This window comes from Halichoeres trimaculatus, unplaced genomic scaffold (assembly GCF_033239565.1).
Source record: "Halichoeres trimaculatus isolate MK-OKI-2021-1 unplaced genomic scaffold, fHalTri1.1 fHalTri1_scaffold_3, whole genome shotgun sequence".
In the NCBI taxonomy this organism is placed as follows: Eukaryota; Metazoa; Chordata; class Actinopteri; order Labriformes; family Labridae; genus Halichoeres; species Halichoeres trimaculatus.
In genome coordinates, this window is record NW_027437181.1 from 41,073,322 (window position 1) to 41,091,225 (window position 17,904).

General features: G+C 43.2%; 1 protein-coding gene across 3 annotated transcripts in view; it reads right to left on the reverse strand.

Annotated features, from left to right (window-relative positions):
* Positions 1-17,904, reverse strand: part of ano1a (anoctamin 1, calcium activated chloride channel a) — a 77,571-nt gene that overhangs the window by 13,201 nt on the left and 46,466 nt on the right. For all 3 annotated transcript variants that reach the window (XM_074666401.1, XM_074666402.1, XM_074666400.1), the window contains exons 10-16: positions 16,049-16,113; positions 12,827-12,961; positions 11,975-12,135; positions 10,362-10,447; positions 5,536-5,607; positions 1,202-1,276; positions 174-375 (exon numbers count right to left, since the gene is read on the reverse strand). In XM_074666401.1, the coding sequence (XP_074522502.1) occupies positions 174-375; positions 1,202-1,276; positions 5,536-5,607; positions 10,362-10,447; positions 11,975-12,135; positions 12,827-12,961; positions 16,049-16,113 (796 nt within the window). The remainder of the gene's footprint in view (positions 1-173; positions 376-1,201; positions 1,277-5,535; positions 5,608-10,361; positions 10,448-11,974; positions 12,136-12,826; positions 12,962-16,048; positions 16,114-17,904) is intronic.

The window sequence follows — 17,904 nt, forward strand, 5'->3', positions numbered from 1 at the left end:
TGAACGTCAGAGGTCAGAACCATCACAGCCTCACGGGATCTCATCAACAGCTGGAGACTGACGGGTCATTATCAGTCAACCTCATGTTGGAAATCCCTCCTCAGAACAAAGACCCAGACTTTGATGAGAGGGATTGTGTCAGAGCATCCGTCTTGACTGTTAATAACCCTCACCCAGTGTGGTGAGCCAGCGGGCGATGGCGGCGTAGATCTCGTCCAAGATGATGATGACGATGAGGTTGATGATGGCGGCGGTGGTTTTGACGGTGGCCCTGATGTTGGAGCGAGCTGCGGGGTAGCTGCTCATGTGCAGAGCTGCCTTGATGCTGATGCGGTACAGGATGACCCCGAAGACTATGGCGAAGGTCACAGCGATCTGAAGGTGAGGAGTAGACAGGTGATAATCTGACAGAAACATGAGGGCTGGTGGAAACACACTGACAGGACTGTTAGATAAAGCATTGACACTTCAGATGTGATTGCACATACATGTACGATTAAAGAAAAGAAAATAGAAAGGAAGGTTTGTAAAAGTGGAAGTCGCCTGCTTCAGAAAGAAAAATGAACTTCTTCATTCTGCTTCGTGCTTGAAACTAAATGTTTACTTTCTCCAACACCAAACTCAGCTTCAAGTTGTTTTGTTTTCTTCATTATAAACTGTGATTGGATTCAAAGCCTCACACTGTAAAAAATCTTTCTAATTTCATTCAAAAATAGGAATTATTTTACATCTTTTAATGAGATGGGCTTTGAACATCTGCAAGTAATTAAAATTTTTAACAGATCTATGAGCAGTGAGTGGGAAGCAGGGCAGCCTCATTAGCGCTCAAAGTTTGACTTCAAACATGCTGATTCAACACAGACACAACACCAGCCAACCTTTTTTACAGGAAACAGCAATAACAGATGGAGAATCTTTAATATTTGTTTTATAAAACAGCCAAACGTACCACATAATAATAATAATAATAATAATAATAATAATAATAATAATTATAATAATAATGTGTCATGGGGCTTGTTTTGTCATATTTACTGTTGTTGGGTCAAAGTGATATAGATTTAAAATTCCCCCTGCTCTTCTGCGTGTTGTCTGAGTCTGCGGTCGGTTCAGGGGAATTTATTTACATATTTTCCCTCCAAATGTCAAACGTGTGTTAGAAATAGAAGGAGTGATGATGTAACAGTGCAGGGGGACTCACCATGAAACACATCATGACCACAGTGGTCAGGTACGCCAGCATTCTGTCTGTGCATGTCAGCTTCACCTTCTCCTCCTGGAACACACACACACACACACACACACACACACACACACACACACACACACACACACATACACACACACACACACACACACACACAAACACACACACACACACACACACACACACACACACACACACACACACACACACACACACACACACACACACACACATACACACACACACACACACACACACACACACACACACACACACATTAGCATCGTGTTTTGAGTGTAGATCACAAAGTATAAAACATGACTGAAAGCAGAGTGACGTCTCTTGCTGTTTGGATTTGAGGGTGTGCTGATGTGTGTGTTATTTCTCTGTCTGCAGCAGCCTCTCATGCTCCAGGCACACAGATGCACACACACACACACACACACACACACACACACACACACACACACACACACACACACACACACACACACACACACACACACACACACAGGGCAGTACATGGCTGCAGCAGAGCACAGCTAATTCTGCCCTGAGCGATCATGTCACATTCAAGTCTACTGAGAATTGGGTCAGAGAGTCGAGGCAACTGTGTGCATTTCCTCATGTGTGTGTGTGTGTTCTTGTGTATAGGAGATGTGACCTTGGTGCGAGACAAAAAAGCCAAGGGATGATAATCCCAGGAACATGCCTGACTCATCTGAGAGATGTCAGGACGTCACTTCTTTTTACTCAGACTTGTTTCAAACATTGTACTAAAAGATTCCTACAACCCTCACCCTAACAGCAGCTCCAACAGTGAGATGAACAGTAAATAAGGAGTGTTTATGTTTATGTTGGCTTTGACAGTCAACTCACATCATGCTGACATATTTATCCCTTGATGCAGACCTCAATCCAGCTGTGCAACAAGCTAAACTTAACAAATCCTCTGGTAGTGCTGGTAGAGAAACAATCTATTCAGACCAAACTCACTTTTTGAACCAGGCTGTAAACATGTTAATTCCTGCTGTAAAAATCAGATTTCTGTGTGAGTGTGTATGTGGTTTATGCAGACGGCCTCAAGTGGACACTGGAGGAACTGCAGGTTTTTACATTTCTGCAGTGGCTTCGTATTTTTATAGACCAGAGGTTGCAGCCTGGGTGCAAAATGACAAGTGGAAGCAGAAAGTCGCTGAGCGAAGTTTCCAGCTCTCACTGTGTTAAATGATAAAGGAAGGAAGTCACATTTATTTTACTGCACCTTTCACTCACACAGTAACCTTGCAGAGCAGATGGACCTGTCTGATTCAGTTTCTGAAATCCTGCAGATCCATCTTGCCAGGCTCAGCTGATCAACAAATTCACTCGGCTAATTCTGACCGGCCCAGTCAGGGAAGAGAGGCGGGAGCTGTGGGTGCAGTGGTAGCAGTGGAAGTGACAAGCAGACGTGACGTCAACAGACTTTTGTACTTGTCAGCGTTCCTTTGATTCTTAAGTTAAATTTATAAAAACGGAAGCTGTCGTCTAACGCCTTTTTCACAACTGTTTCTCGTGTTCCTGTAGTTGTTCGCCTATTGTTTCTCAGCAGCGGAAAACATAAGCTACGCCACACCGTGGCTTCATGTGGATTGGTCTGTGGTCAGTGTGTCAATCAGAGCGGTCATCCAATCACCAGCTGCTGATTTTTTGTAAAGGCCTGCCTCTGAAAACAAATCTGGAGCTGCTACCCAGATGGACTAGTGAAATATTTCCGTGGCGGATATATGAAACTGTTCGTCTGGTGTGTCAGGTTAGGCACACAGTGCTTTACAGAATTAAATCAGCAGTCATTGTTGCATACAAACAAGCAAACAGTTCAAACAAACACACACACACTCACAAAGTGGCAGCAAAATTTCATGAAAAAGCACCTTGACAGGGTCAAAGGATGGCCTGCCTAAACAAGTACCCAGTGAGCAAAGAGACGTTCAAAGGACGTCCTCCCAACGCCATTTTGGACGTCTAACTTTGGGCTCCTGAAGGTGTAGACTATCACTCCGGATGATGTCTACTGAACATCCATTTATGACGTCCACAGTACCTCTGTCTTAGAGCTACCTGAAAATAATAAATAAATGTTTGTCCATGCCAGGATTTGTACCAGCATCCCTCCAGTCTCAAAGCCAATTCTCCATGGACTGAGCCATTGTCACAGCCAAGGGCGTAGGTTTGGTCTCAACATTGGTAGGGACAATATAACAGCATAACCTGCATGTACACTTTTTGCTGGGGACAGGACATTAATAAGACCAAACAGATTGGGTGAACGGGGGTCAGGGCTACATTTCTCACAAATATGAACCTAATTAATTGAATCTAAATTGCAATATTTGAACACAACATTAAATTATATTAACATACACAGTACAAACTTGTTAATAATCTCTTCACTGACTGCAAAAATAAACATTTGTCTTAAACCACTCAACATTGTCTGTCTTATAAATAAATTAAATATAACTGAAAAAACGTCTTAGAGAATAACAAAAATAAATAAAAATGGAGCCTTCCTTCAGGTAAAACACTACTGCTTTTGTCCACAAGCACAGCCAAACTCATAGTCAGCACCGCTCCTAGAACTGCATTAATCGTTCAAAAACTCATGTTTTTCACCAACATTCCAGGCCGCTCTGGGTTAGATATCGATGATCTGCTGAAGTCTGTGTCACTCCAGACAGCGCTGTGTGGCTGTAATGACCTCTGAACTGACGAAGACTTTGTTTACGCTTGCCCCTCAAAGAAAGGAATCAGCGCTCTAGAGAGTACTGCGCATGCGCAGTTTGCTAACTGATGCAGGTCGTACTTTCAGTAGCAAATTTAGTGGTGTGTTCCCCACCTCCAAAACACTGACGTCTTTTTACATTACTTACAGTGGCTGCTGCTGGCCGAAAAAAACTTCTAATATCCCTCCTCTGCGAAGGAGGCGGCATGTTGTCGACACGTATTTCTGTCGGGGCTGAGTGAGTGTGCGTGTGTGTGTGTGTGTGTGTGTCGGTGGGGGGGAGTCATTAGCCAATCTAACGTGCGTTTGAGGAAAAAAAAATGGACCGGCTCATTCAGTGAGTGAAAAGGGGTAAATTTAAGTCTGAACATTATGCAAATAGTTCACTTAATAACGGTAGGGTCAATTCTATCCTTACAACATATGGGAAGACAATCTAAATTCCCTATACAACTGAACTCATTATATAATGCAAAAAGTTGCTTAAAAGTTGGTGGGGACAATTTGTGCCTCCTGAAAAGTTGGTAGTGTTATGTCCCTACCGTCCCTATGCAAACCTACGCCCTTGGTCACAGCTAGTTTCTGTGATTAACTGTAGCTTAGTTTCTGAAGTTGGCTCTGTAGCTTCATTTGATTTTCTCAGCAGCAGATGGTAACTGTAAACGTGTTTTACATTTCTACTTCAAAACTGGCTGAGCCAAATGAAGCTACAGGATGAAAATAAAAATAAAAATAATTACCATTTTAGAGTAGAAAACAGGAAATGTAAACCAGCAAACAAAATATTACTTTAAGCAAAACTAAAGATTAAAATTATATGTCCAAAAATGACTTTGAAAGGACGTCCTTTGAGTGTCTGTTTGTCAGATCAGCACAGAGAGCCAGGCTGTGCAGTGGAGCACAGACCTGCCTGTGCCCCACCCCCTCTTTGATGTAAACTACCCACAGCAGGTTTTCCAGCATTTTACTGTTATTTTTCAGAGTAACTTTTTGCAGCACTGTATTTGAACAAAACAGGTTTTTACCGTTGAAATTTCTATGTAAATATACAGTTACTTCTGACAGTGTACAGTGTACTTTATTTATTTTAATGTTGCCCATTAATAGATACAAACAGTCATTCACTCAAATGAAATTGATTGACAATAGTCAATGGCTTAAACAACCTAACAACTTACAAATAAAAAAAAGAAGGTGAACTCTAAAGGTGCCCATAATGCACTTGGGTAACACTCATAGAAAGGTGATGACATAAGCGTGTTTTATTCCCACTTCCACTCAAATCCCTTCAGTTGCCATGCATTTCTGATTCATGTGGACACAGATTTTTAAGTTGAAACATATTTTTTAGTAGATGATGCCAACTGATAATTCTGTGTAATCACAACAACTTCAGTAATCTTTGGTCATCCTGACTTAAAATAAGATGTCAGAGCAACAAATGCATTTCACAGTGTGGAGTGACACCTTCAGGAGACCAAAATCAGACGTTGTGTGGGCAGTTTAGTGGGCAGCCTAACTGACAGGTCGACAGGTTAAACACACCGGTCATAATAAACTTTACCTTTGGGGTGGACTGCTCCTGCCTCATCCTCTTCTGCATGACCCTGAACTCGTACTCTGCTCGGTTGTGGTCCTGTAGGAGAAGAGAGGAGTTCACATGCTGCAGCTTTAGAAACACGGCGGTGGCATGTTACGGCGCAGGAGGACGAGGTTTATTTAACCGTTAGAGAAAAAAATGTTTGTTCAAGTCAGTGAGCAGCGCTGTGAGCAGAAAAGAGAGAAGTACTGGACCCACTGTGAAAGGACTGAGAGGATAGTGAGGCGGGATGATGTGGTTTTTCAGCACTGACCTGTAGATTCTGTCTGGACCTTGTGTGTACAGTAGATATTGAAGGAAATGTAAAGTCATAAAAACAAAAAGTCATGTTTTTCGTGTGGGGATAGCCCATGAGAAGAGGAGGTCAGAGGGTCATCCAGCGGTCCGCTCTGACATGAGGAATATGAAGTCACATCCTGTTAGAGGTTTCATCAAAAGCTGGACACAGATAAACATGAAGGTCCCACTGTGCGGCCTGTTGAATCAGGGTTCACTGATATCAAACACAGCTCAGCCCTGACACACCTGCTGCTCTGCTGGATACTGTAGAGGACAGCTGTAACCTGTGTGTGTTTGTGAGCCTGCCGTGGACACACGAAGCCTGATAATCATCTGACTGGGTGAGAGGGCGAGTATGAACGTCACGTAAAACTCAAGCTGCTCTGTGCGCGAGTCTTTGTCTCCCTAAGTTTCACTATGACATCTGAATGTTTCAAAGAATCCTTTCATGGTGAGTAAAACCAGACAAACGTTTCCGTCCCACAGTCACTGATGGTCAGAGGTGTGTGTGAGTGTGTGTGAACAGACAGTGTAGCGATGTGTCACTGAGAAGCAGTCTTTAGAAAGCAAAGAGGAGCACAGAGGAGCCGTGTACTCAGAGGAAACAGCATCACAGAGAGACAGGGCCGAGGGTTAGACGCCGTCTTTGAGCCTGAGGGTTCAGAGAACATTCAGAGATGGAGACGGAGAGAAAACAGACGGACCCAACAGAGACAACAGACTTGCCACACTCACACTCTGCACTCTCAGACTTCAGTCATTTTTACCTAGTTTCACATTTAATCAGAAGTTTTCATGCAGCTTTCTTTCTCCTGTTATCAGTGCATGTTAGAGCTCATCATTAAAGACCATCTCTTGCATCTTAAACTTATATGTTCCCATAATTCAGTCCTGTGGGCTGCACAGTGGGGCAGTGGTTAGTGCTGTTTCCTCACAGTAAAGAGGTTCCTGGTTAGATTCCCTGGGCAGGGCAGGGATACTTTCAGTGAGGAGTTTCCCAGCACATGTGTGTTTTCTCCAGATTCCTCCCACAGTCACAAGAACATGCTCATCAGGTTGACTGATCACTCTGAATGTCCCGTAAGTCTGAGTGCTTGTCTGGCTCCCCACGAGCCTGAAAGGGAGAAGAGGTAGAGCTGATGTTTGGATGGACTTCCCTCTTGGTGTGTTTGACTTTTTTGTAGTGAATATCCCAGCAGCAGCTCACATTACGTCAGACGCTCAGAGTGTTCATCATCTGATCCTGAAAGTCTGTTGAGCATTGTCAGTCTCGAGCAGATTGATTCGTCAGCAGGCGACCTTTGGAAGGAAGAGACTTCTTTACTGCAGCATGTTAGGACCATCCACCTGCTGACTCCTGAAAACCCCAAACCCTGCTCCAGTTTTGTTGGTTAGATTTGCTCTTTGCTTTAATGCGTGTGGGTCCTTCAAGGTGTGTGCGGTGAAATGTTGGAGTTGATCAAACAGTTGATGGTAGAGTTATTCATGGTGTTATTGGGGCATTGCTGTGGTGCTAGTTCCACAGAGCAGTTTCCATTAAGCTTATTTTATTTCTGAGATCTTCTCCTGTGAGCTCGCAAACACCACACACATTTACTCTGTTCAAAATCTTAATCCAAACTTTCTCTTTCTCTTTGTTTGATATCTGATTGACTCACTGATAACAGCTGTTTGTTCATTCTTTATTCCTGTAATCAAATCTCCATTTATTCCTCTGAAAAGTGTTTTTCTTGATCTTTGTTCAATGACACTGTTACCTCTCATCATCTTCATTGCTGATTTGTTTGATGGAGTTTTCCAGGAGGTTCCCCCAACACATGACGCTCTGCACCTGCCTCACTTTCATGGTTAATCGGCCAGCGATTTGCAGTCCTGCATCCAGCTAACACTCCAGCCAAATGGGCCGTTTCATAATAGAACATTAGGACTAATGGCCCCCATTTTTTCAGTGACTGAACGTGCATACAGAGCCCAGCTCTTGGTCTGAAGTTTTGGGAGGAGCATATTTTCAGGCTCCTGTGAGATTTATTGGTTTGACATATCTGTGTCTTGTGTGCCAACATGTCCATGTGGGCTCCGTACGGGCTCGAAGCGAGCTGTAAACTATTCGGGGCATGCACGGCTCTTTGAAGAAGTGTTTGAACAGGAGGGAAGGAGTCCTTTTGACTGATCTCGTACTGGGCCGTTACCTCTCAGGCCGGTGTAAAAGAGCTGGAGCAGAAAACATCCAAGAAAAGGGACTAAATGAGTCTGGGATGAGCTGCTCTAAAAGTTGCCACATTTATATTTTGCAGCTCGTCCTCCATCGCACTAAGATGAAGGTAAATATTTGACTTGACTATAAAGTGTGTAGGCTGCCTGTGTTCTGGGTGTGGAGGGCACAGTTGTCTCTGTTTAACAGGAAAAATGTTTCACAGAAAAGAAGACAAGAGAAAAGAAGCTATGAGTCAACCAACTGTCCTGTCAGCTCTGCTGTTTTCAGTCGACACAAACAACAGCGATGGTAAGGTGTTGAGAGCCTCACAGCTTCAGAGAGAGAAGAGTGAAAACACGTTAGTGCACCAAAGAGACGGGGAAGCTGCAGAGCGAGGACACCTGAGGCCCACGGTTAGGCGACGGGAGGGAGAAGAGTTAGTGTTAGCGGATGCAGGACCAGCCTGTCAGAGAGAGAGAAGTTAAACATGAGAAGGACCCAAACCTCGTGTTCCTCCTGTAAAACACACACACACACAGAAACAGGAGGAGAACACGTCAGTCAGCACTTATTGTCTCCTCCAAACACATCCCTGTCAAGATGAGAGTCACAAAGAAACAGATCAAAACTGAAAACCCATCACGATCAGGCTGAGCGGAGACTGGCTGCAGATGTCTGAGGCTGTGCTGTTTGCGTGGGAACATTTTGCTGAAGGCTGACTCACTACAGAGCTCCACGGCACCAACAAAAGACAGAGGAGGCGCTCTTCATCTGCATACCATGACCTGTGGCCCCACGCCGGCCTCATCACTGTGACTGTGCTCAGAGGTGGCCTGAGTTTGGAGAAGTTTCTGGACTCTGCACTAACAAAGAGGGATGCTCAGGGATCCGCTGGAGGAGGATTCACGTCGGGAGGTTTGAGGTGGGAGGATCCAAGCAGACAGGTTTTTCCTCACTTTGGGATTTCAAAATATTATTCCAGCTCAACCGTCTCTTACAGTTTGAACTGTGACACTCTGAGCTCAGCTTAAAAACATGATGTGTTTCTCTGACCTTATTAAATCATAGAGCCTGGCATTGTTACAGTTGCCAGCCTGCTGTGTCACTTTCAGAGTGGATTTAAACAGAGAGTAAATCACTGCTCATCATTTCCACTCCCTAGGAAACTGTGCGAGTGCCCAGCGTGTCATTGTTCCTCCTTCTTCCAGTCTTAATGCTAAGCTAACAGGCTTCTGGCTAAAGCTTTGCAAACCACTGAAATGGTGCACTGCAAAAGAGGTTCTCAAAGACGAGATAAATACAACAAATTTAATAAGAAAACTTTTAAAACTAGTTAAATTATCTGTCTGTGCAGTGAGTTTACTTTTTTTGAGAAGAAATCTTAAAATGAGTGAGCCTTGATGAGTACTCAAGTGTTAAAAAAAGGAGTTAATGGTCCTTTTTAAATTAAATTCTTTGGAAATGAACCTCCTGAAGTAAATTAATAAGTGAAATACACTGAATATAAACAAAAAGTCTAGATGCACTCTCTCTTCACTATCAAATTTAGCAAATAAATGCCTGGGGATAAGAAACATAAAACTAATTATATAAAAAGTGACTCTGCTAAAGAGAAGTGCATTTAAAGATTTTTTTTGTTGTTTTAAAGAAGGTGTGTTTGTGCCAAAAATTGATCATTTTTGTAATATTGTTAAATTTCTAAATAGGTCTCAGGAAGTGTAACAGTATCAGGATTTAAAATCAATTTCCTTCTGATTTTTTATGCTTAGTCTTAAATCAAGCAAGTTGGGTGTGCTGGTGAATCTTGAAACAAGTTTTGTTGAAGAGACTTCTGATGAGAAGATCAGTTTAGCTCATTTCAGGTTTTGGACTTATTGAGTCAGAAAAAACAAGTTGTTGGTAAATTCAAGGTTAGAGGGGGAACTGAAAGTTTGAAAACAAATTAAGAAATGTAAAATGAGGTAAGACATCTAACATGTCTAAGTCTCAGAGTTTTAATCTTCGGTGCAGAATAATTTGCAGTGTGTAAAGGTTAAAGCTGTGTACTCCTGAACACAGCTCCAGGCAGATTGTTTTCCAAACCTGGTAAGCTTGGTGAATGCTGTAAAGTTCTGTTTTCATGGTGGGTTAGGATGAGCTAAAACTCCTCATCTTATCTTGGTGTTTGGTCTCTAAAATAAAATGCCATCTGCATAAACAGGTGTAGACCTGTTCATGCTTTTAAGTGTTTTTAAATAACGTTAGTTACGATGTGGTGCTGTATAAACAATGACTGATTGGCTGATTATTCCCAGATACATGATGTGATTTATCTCACCTCCTCCTCCTCTCCGAAGCCCGTCAGGTCCCAGGTATAGTTGAGCCGCATCTGTCGCCTCTTCCAGTGCTCCATGAAGAGAACCGCTGCACAAAAACAAGAACATAAAGCAGACTCAGTACAGACACATCTGTAGATAAAAGTGACATGAAGTTTGGACATGAAGTTTGGACATGAAGTTTGGACATGAAGTTTGGACATGAAGTTTGGACATGAAGTTTGGACATGAAGTTTGGACATGAAGTTTGGACATGAAGTTTGGACATGAAGGGAGGGCTTGATCAGGTGTTTTATCTGACTGAACACTCTCTGTACTGATGGTGACACAGACTGGACAGCTCAGGTCAGGGTGTCATGTTTTCATCACTATTCAAAACCTGATAGATTATTTGATTCCTGTCTCATATAACTGACTTCTGTTGTGACTAATCTCACTGTATGCCCAGCTTGATGACTGCAGTGTTGGCGTACAGATCGACAAATCTCTGTCTTTTATTATGTCAATACATCCCCACGCCATTATTGTTGGACACTGTCGCTTTAAAAGAGACACAAGTTGAATGACGCTGCTGGGAGTTTGTTTCCAGGCATGAAGATCCTGTCACTGTGTGCAAGACTGGAACTTCTTCAACGAGTGCGTATTCTGCTTTTCTATATTTAAACATGAACATACAGAAAGAACGCTTCATAAAATGAAGCAGACCCGGTAAAAGCTCCACTCTCTCCTCAGTCTGTGACAGGTTCAGGTTCAGGCTTCTAAAAGGGGCTTCTCAAAGTGGATATCATGGATTACTTAAGTTTGATAAAAATGAAGGATGTTTAAATGAAATGTGTAAAACGCTGTCGACTGAAGTCTCTTTTTACCGTAAAGCGTCTCTCCATGTTGTAAACCTGTAGGTCAGGCCGGCTGAACCGCAAATATTCAGGGCCATGTTATTCATAGAACGATTGTTTTCAGCCGCCACATTTATCATAAGCAGATCACACATGAGCCCTGTCATGAGCTTGTTTCTGCAACAAGATCAGCGCCAGTTCCTGTGTCAGATTGATAAATGAGGGCTTCTAGGTCTAATGGCCAGAAGACAAAGATAAATCATGTCCACGTACATACTGTGTACAGTATGTGATCATTTCAAACACTCAACAAACTAATTACCATTTCCTTTTGAGGAAGAAAGAGGAGGAAACAAGCAAGAGGCTACGTTGCTGATGCTAAATACAGGATGGAGGTGTATAGTTGAGTGCTCGTCTGCCACATCACGCCCACAGTAGGTGAATCCCAGATGGCTGTCAGGCTGTGACTCTGTCAGACATCAGCTTCATCTGAACACATAACACCTCCCTGGTCTGAAGCCCTGCTGCTGCTAACAGATGGCAGCGTGGTTTGGCAGAACATCAGAGGAGGTCCGACTCAGTGTTTACTCAGGAGCTGCCATCGTGGGCTTGGACTGTAGCTTTTATTAATGCCTGAGGTGAGGTGTCTGAAAAACTCCACTTAATGGATCAAATAATTGTCCGTTAACTGTTTCCAGTGACATGACGCTGCACAGACCACACCCAGCGTGTCGTCTGCTGGACTCTTTGTCTGCTGACTGGATGAGTGTTTGTCTTACCCCACAGGGCCATGAAGATGGAGAAGAAGACGGTGGCTGGGTTATCGAACAGGTGGCTGGCTCGGGCCGTACCACATGCCGTCACAAGCTTCCAGTAGCTGCATGCTCGGTCGCACAGTGGACACATGGTGATGTTATTCCTGGGATCACAGATCTCCATGCTGCCAGATCAGGGAGAGAATTATTCAGTGGCAAAATGATGGTGCAGGGGGAGCAGGGTGAGAACCAGGTTGCAGCTAAACGAGAACAATATGTGTTTTTACCGAGGAGAGCAGGTTTAACTGAGACCCAAACTGTGGCCATGCTCTAACTGTGTACCTGTTACTGCACGCTGCTACAGGGCTTAAGCTAATCTGACAGATTTACTGTGTTTATATATGTTTGTGTCTTTGCATTAGTGAAATACCCACTACAGCACGAACCAACTAAGGTTTCAGAGTGATAACCCAGCCAAAGAACTGTGGCACAACCTCTGGTGGCTGAGATGTCTGCTGTTGAATCATTTATTACACTATTTCCAAACACGTCCTGACATCGTCTGTCAAAAGTAAGTTTCTAATTACACAATGAAGCAATAAAGCTAAAGCTTTCTGTGTGTGTGTTTATGTAAATAGGTGGAGTCTTTCTATAGGTGTGGTATAAGCCTAATGTCTGTACCACACTGCAATAAATCTCCATGTGAGCAGTTCATTTAATCTGCTATTGATTTCCTCAACCAAGTCAAATAAGAGCCAGGGAGCCATGAATAATTCACAGTTTTCAATGCAAATCAATGTTTTAAGAAGAGACCGACTGTTGGTGAGGCTGAAAAAAACAATGAGAGTATGAGAGTGAGTGTTTGTTCATGTGTACCTGGGTATGTTGTCATCAACGGTTGCACAGCCGTAGAGGAACACAATTACTCCAACAATGGCAGCTGGGATCAGCATCTGTGTGTAGACTCCTAACCAGGCGAAATATAACCCGACCTTTTCCCCAAAATACTTCCTGTGGAGGCAGAGATCAAAAAACACATTTACAGCTTCAGTCAAAAAGAAAGATTTTCTTTCTTCACGTGTTTAGATTTAAAGGTACATCTCAAGAAACGGGAATATAGTGGAAAAGTGTATTCATTTCAGGGGTTCAGTGCTGAAGTACGCTAAATTTTGTGCTTTCATCACCTGTAGACCATAATTTCCACAAGTCAAAAAAATAAACAATGGAAATGATTTTTCCTCAGCTTCAGTCATTCTCGGTAGTAAATGATGTCTACAGGAATTTTCAATCTTGCTTTAAATGGTGCCATAGCATAGAAACAGCATCACTGCATGGTTTTAATGACCTCAGGTAACCCTGCTGTGCTCCTGCTCCTTGACTTAAGAGCTGCTTTGGATCCTGTAGCTCATGGGATCCTCTCAGATCAGTTTCTCTGTGCAGCTAGGTGAATCCACCCCCTCCACAGCACCTCTGGGGTCCCCCAAGGCTCCATCCTCAGGCCCATTCTTTTCTTGCTTTATATGCTGCCATTAAGGTTCATTTTCAAGAAGTATAACGTTTTCTTTCACTGTTGTGATGATCAGGTCTAGCCTCCTTTGACTTCAAAATCCAATTAGTCTATAAGAACATTGCTTGACTGCCTACATGATGTTAAGTCCTGGATGGACGTTTCAAATGTTTCTCTGTATCATAAAAAAAGACAGAAGTCAAAATGTTTGGATGTGGTCCTGCAGATTTTCCAGCTGGTTTTCTGGGCCCCCTTACACCAAACATCTGGTCCTATGTAGAGAATGCTGCTGTAATATTTGATAACAGGCTGAAATTTGAATTCTAGGTTAGCAGCTTTTATCATTTGAGGATTTTATCCAAAGTAAAGGGGCACCTGGCATACAGAGGTCTTGAGACTATTCCATGCTTTGATTAACACGTGACTGAATTACTGCAACTCACTGAGGTTTGGCCTGGACCACTCACTCTTACATCGCCAGCAGCTGGCAAAAAAATGCAGCTCCCATCTCCTCACTGGCTCCTGGTTGCTTTGGGAATAGATGTCAAAATTGTATTATTTGTTTTTAAAGCTCTTAATGGCCTAGCCCCCCAGTATCCAACCAAGCTTATCCATTACCATGACCTTCCCAGAGCACTGAGATCATTCAGTCAGATGTTAACGGTCATCCCCAGTACCAGGCAACAAACCAAAGATGGCCGAGCCTCTGTGGTGGCTTCCTTTCCGCTCTGAAACAACCTGTCCTGGCCTGACCTGCAGGATCAGCTGAGGGGCTTAAACCATCTCTAAAGACACACCTCTTCTCCCTGGCCTTTAATCAAGGTTGACAAGACAAATGGCAAAATTCTAATTACATTTAAATTAAGTCTATATTATTGTACATTTTTACTCCACTGATGTATCTCAGTTTTGTGTCTTCATCATTGTTTGGGTCATTTTTGTCATTTTTGCTGCTTTGGATCTGCTCAACACTTTATTCCACTCTGGTTGTTTAAAGGCAGAGTCTGCAGGATTTAAAAAAAAAAAAAAGTCAACTTTTACAGAAATAATCTTTCTTACTCGTCTCCTACAGACCTCTACACATATGTGTCAGTGTCTGCCTCAACCCCACTCCTCTGTCTATATGTTGACATGGTTGCATCGGGGTGTTTCCTGGCAGAGAGTAAGCATGGCTACCTCAGCCAATCACAGAACACCCAGTGCATCAGTGACTTTGTGTGTTGACAACTGTGAGTGGAAAAAGCTATTCTAAGCGGCTACCATAGTGGACGTCGGATGGAGAAAGGAAACCAACCAAAGTGAAATAAAACGCCAAACGGATAAAGCTTTTTCCTAAACCAGGGTGAAGCTTGGCTCAACTTTCACTCACTTTCGAGCACTTGGAGAGCAGCACTGGATGAAGAGCGACGCGAGTTAGCTTTCTGCTGACCATATGTGTCTAAAACCCATGATTAGCTTGTGCTAACATGCCAAGTCAGGTGCTCTTGAGGCTCTCCCACATAGAAACGTGATGCTACAGGTGGTTGATGGGCTAATGAGTGTGTTCACGTTGTCACGGGTGGGGGCAGTGGGTGTGTGCTGCTGCTGGCACTGAGCCGAGGAGGAGGAGCCCAGTTTGAATGTTGTAATGAAGGTTCCTGCAGACCCTTCCTTTAAATCATGCTTGAAAGAATTTGAGTGGTATGCAAAAGTTTGAGCTGCGTTGAGCTGACCCCGTGTTAACTGAATCCATAGAGTACATAAATTTACTTTCTTGAATTGGAATACTGGAATACGATACTTTTCCAACATATTCTCATGTATTGGACGCAGCTGAGTGATGTTAGTAGGGATGGATAATGAATGAGGTACTTTTTACGGTTCTGACTGAATTCTGTCTGTCTGAAGAGTAGGTGAATTACCATACTGTACATGAACACATCATTGCAAGTTTATATCCTGAATATGTTAAATTGAACAGGAACTGTCTCCAGCTACTGATGTGCTGCTGCCTCTGTTTATGACACTGTTTGGGCTGAACCTGACTCACAGCTGTCAGTCCAGCCTCGAAATAAGGTCATGTTTTTTTTCTAGATTGGCAACAAAAAGCTCTCATGTTTAAGTTCTTGTTGCGGAAGTGAATGATACAAATTCCTGACACACTCAGTGCTCTACTGGCATCATTATTCTTATTGACAAGGTTAAAAAAAGTCTGATTTTCTGATAAGTTCTGAAACCCTTTGTCTGTCACTTGATTAAATCAAGTTAGCATAGCCTCGATTAGCATCACCAGCTTAACAACTACTGTTTAGTATTTTGGGGGTATTGTGTTAATCTTTTTGTTAGAAATGTTTATCACTGCTTTAGTCCCTGAGTAGAGCCAGTGTGATACAGCTCACGCTCAAAGTCTCTGAGCAGGAACACAGAGAGCCTCAGCAAAGCACCAATTAGCTCATGAGAGTCCTCATCTGTGGTTCTGCCTGCAGGCAGGTGAAGGCAGGTGAGAGTGCTGTGGGAGCACCAGCTGTCTGAGACACAGGAGGTGTAGAAATGTGTCTGTAACTCAGCTGATGGACCATGTGACCAGAGCAGAGCGGAGAGAAGGATCTGACCTGATGAGTCCAATGGGCTGGTACTTGTAGAAGACGCTGTAGCTGGCCCACTCATCGTACAGCAGCTGTGAAGAAACACGAGAGTCCATGAATATCTGTGACTCGCCTTCATTTCTGTACAAGGGACACACACTCATATGACGGTCTGCTGCTGATGCAAAGTCAAAGAAACAGAAAACATGCCTTCTTCTTGTTCCTTAAAGGTCAAATGATTTACACGACGCTCTGAGCATCACAGCCTGCTGCTCAATGCATGGCTCATACATAGTTATTTGTATAATCTGTTGTTAACATGATGACCCTGTATGTTCACAGCTCTGTTTTTTCTATCTCTGCGCAGCAGGGCCCAGGCTGTGGTGTGACAATAACACTAACATGGTCACACATTTAAAGAAGGTGCCTGCAGCAAGAAATCAATGCAGTTTGAATGAGACCCAAAGGCCTCACAGCACATCAGCATCATCCATCCAAACAAAGGGGAACACAGGGTCCAGGTGGGACTGCTGTCAGCTCTGAACACACCATTGTTGTAGGTAGACAATCATCAGATGAAATCACAGTAAATATTTGCACACCCACTCCCACTGGTGCATCACTGTTTTCTAAATGAACACAAAGTGGAAATCCATACATCAACCGGAGGTAAAGGATGCAGAGATGATGACAGAGTTTTGTTTCTCAGATCAAAACAAGCAGCAGTAACATTAATGCCTTACTGGAAGTCCTTCCTAATATGTTACTGTTGGCAGGTCCCATGCTTTACAGCATCAATACTACAACATTACTCCTCGTTGTTGCCTCTGCTTTAAAGTAAAAACAAGCTCTGCGTCAGAGTAAGGATCTTCTTATAGAGATCCTGATGTGTATGTTTAGTAAACAAATGATTCATTGTTGTGTTATTGTTTTAGCCTCAAGTTCCTAATAGAAGCTGTAGTTCAGCCTCCCCCCACCAGCTGGAGCTGGACCTCTGGTTGGTATCTGCTCCCACATTGCTCTACAGCTCTACTACCTGGCACCTTGGAAGGCAAAGCTGTGTGTGGGTAAATAGACACACAGTATAACCAGTCCACCAGACACATGAGGAACCAGCTCAGGCATGAGGATGCTAACCTTTAAGCAGGACTGAAAACCACTGATCCCATCAGTCATGATCTTCCTCTAACTCCTTTTCCATCAAACCAGTATCAGGTCTAGTTTGGATCCAAATCAGGCACCAGTTCTTGTTTCTGGACAACCATAGAACTGGACCAGAAAAAAAACAGCTCCAGATTTCTGGGCTAGAAGAAAGAATTGCTTATGTGGATGGCTTGAGGTGAGGTTTTCCAGAATGAACCATAATAAAACCACTCTTTACCTGGCTTTGACCTCAATTTGTAATAAAAACCCAGCGTTCTCGACTAAAACAAGTTTAAACAAGTCATTTCCTAGTTTAACAGAGCTAGGAATTCCTTTTCCATGCTAAGTTTACTTTCCTCTTTTTCAGCAGTCCTGAATGACAATCTGAGCCCTGTTTCCACCAAGCAGTCCAGTTTAGATCAGTATGGTTTGGTACGGCTTGGCTCGGTAAAGCCTGGTCCTGCTAGCGTTTCTTTGTGATTTCCATGTGGCTCTTTGTTACAAAAGTCAAGTTTTGTTTTGGCAATGGCTGTGGGCCACCAGGAGAAATACAACTGCAGCTGCACAAATAATGGTAAGTGGCGATTCTTTCGAACAAACAACAGTCTGCAGTGTTGTAGCTCCACCTTCCAGGATCAGGTTGGTTTAGTCTGGTACCCCCACGGAAGGGTCCCAAAAAGTGGGATGGCCAGTCTCAGATATTTGAGGATCTATCCTGGGATTAGTCAGTGGAAACACCA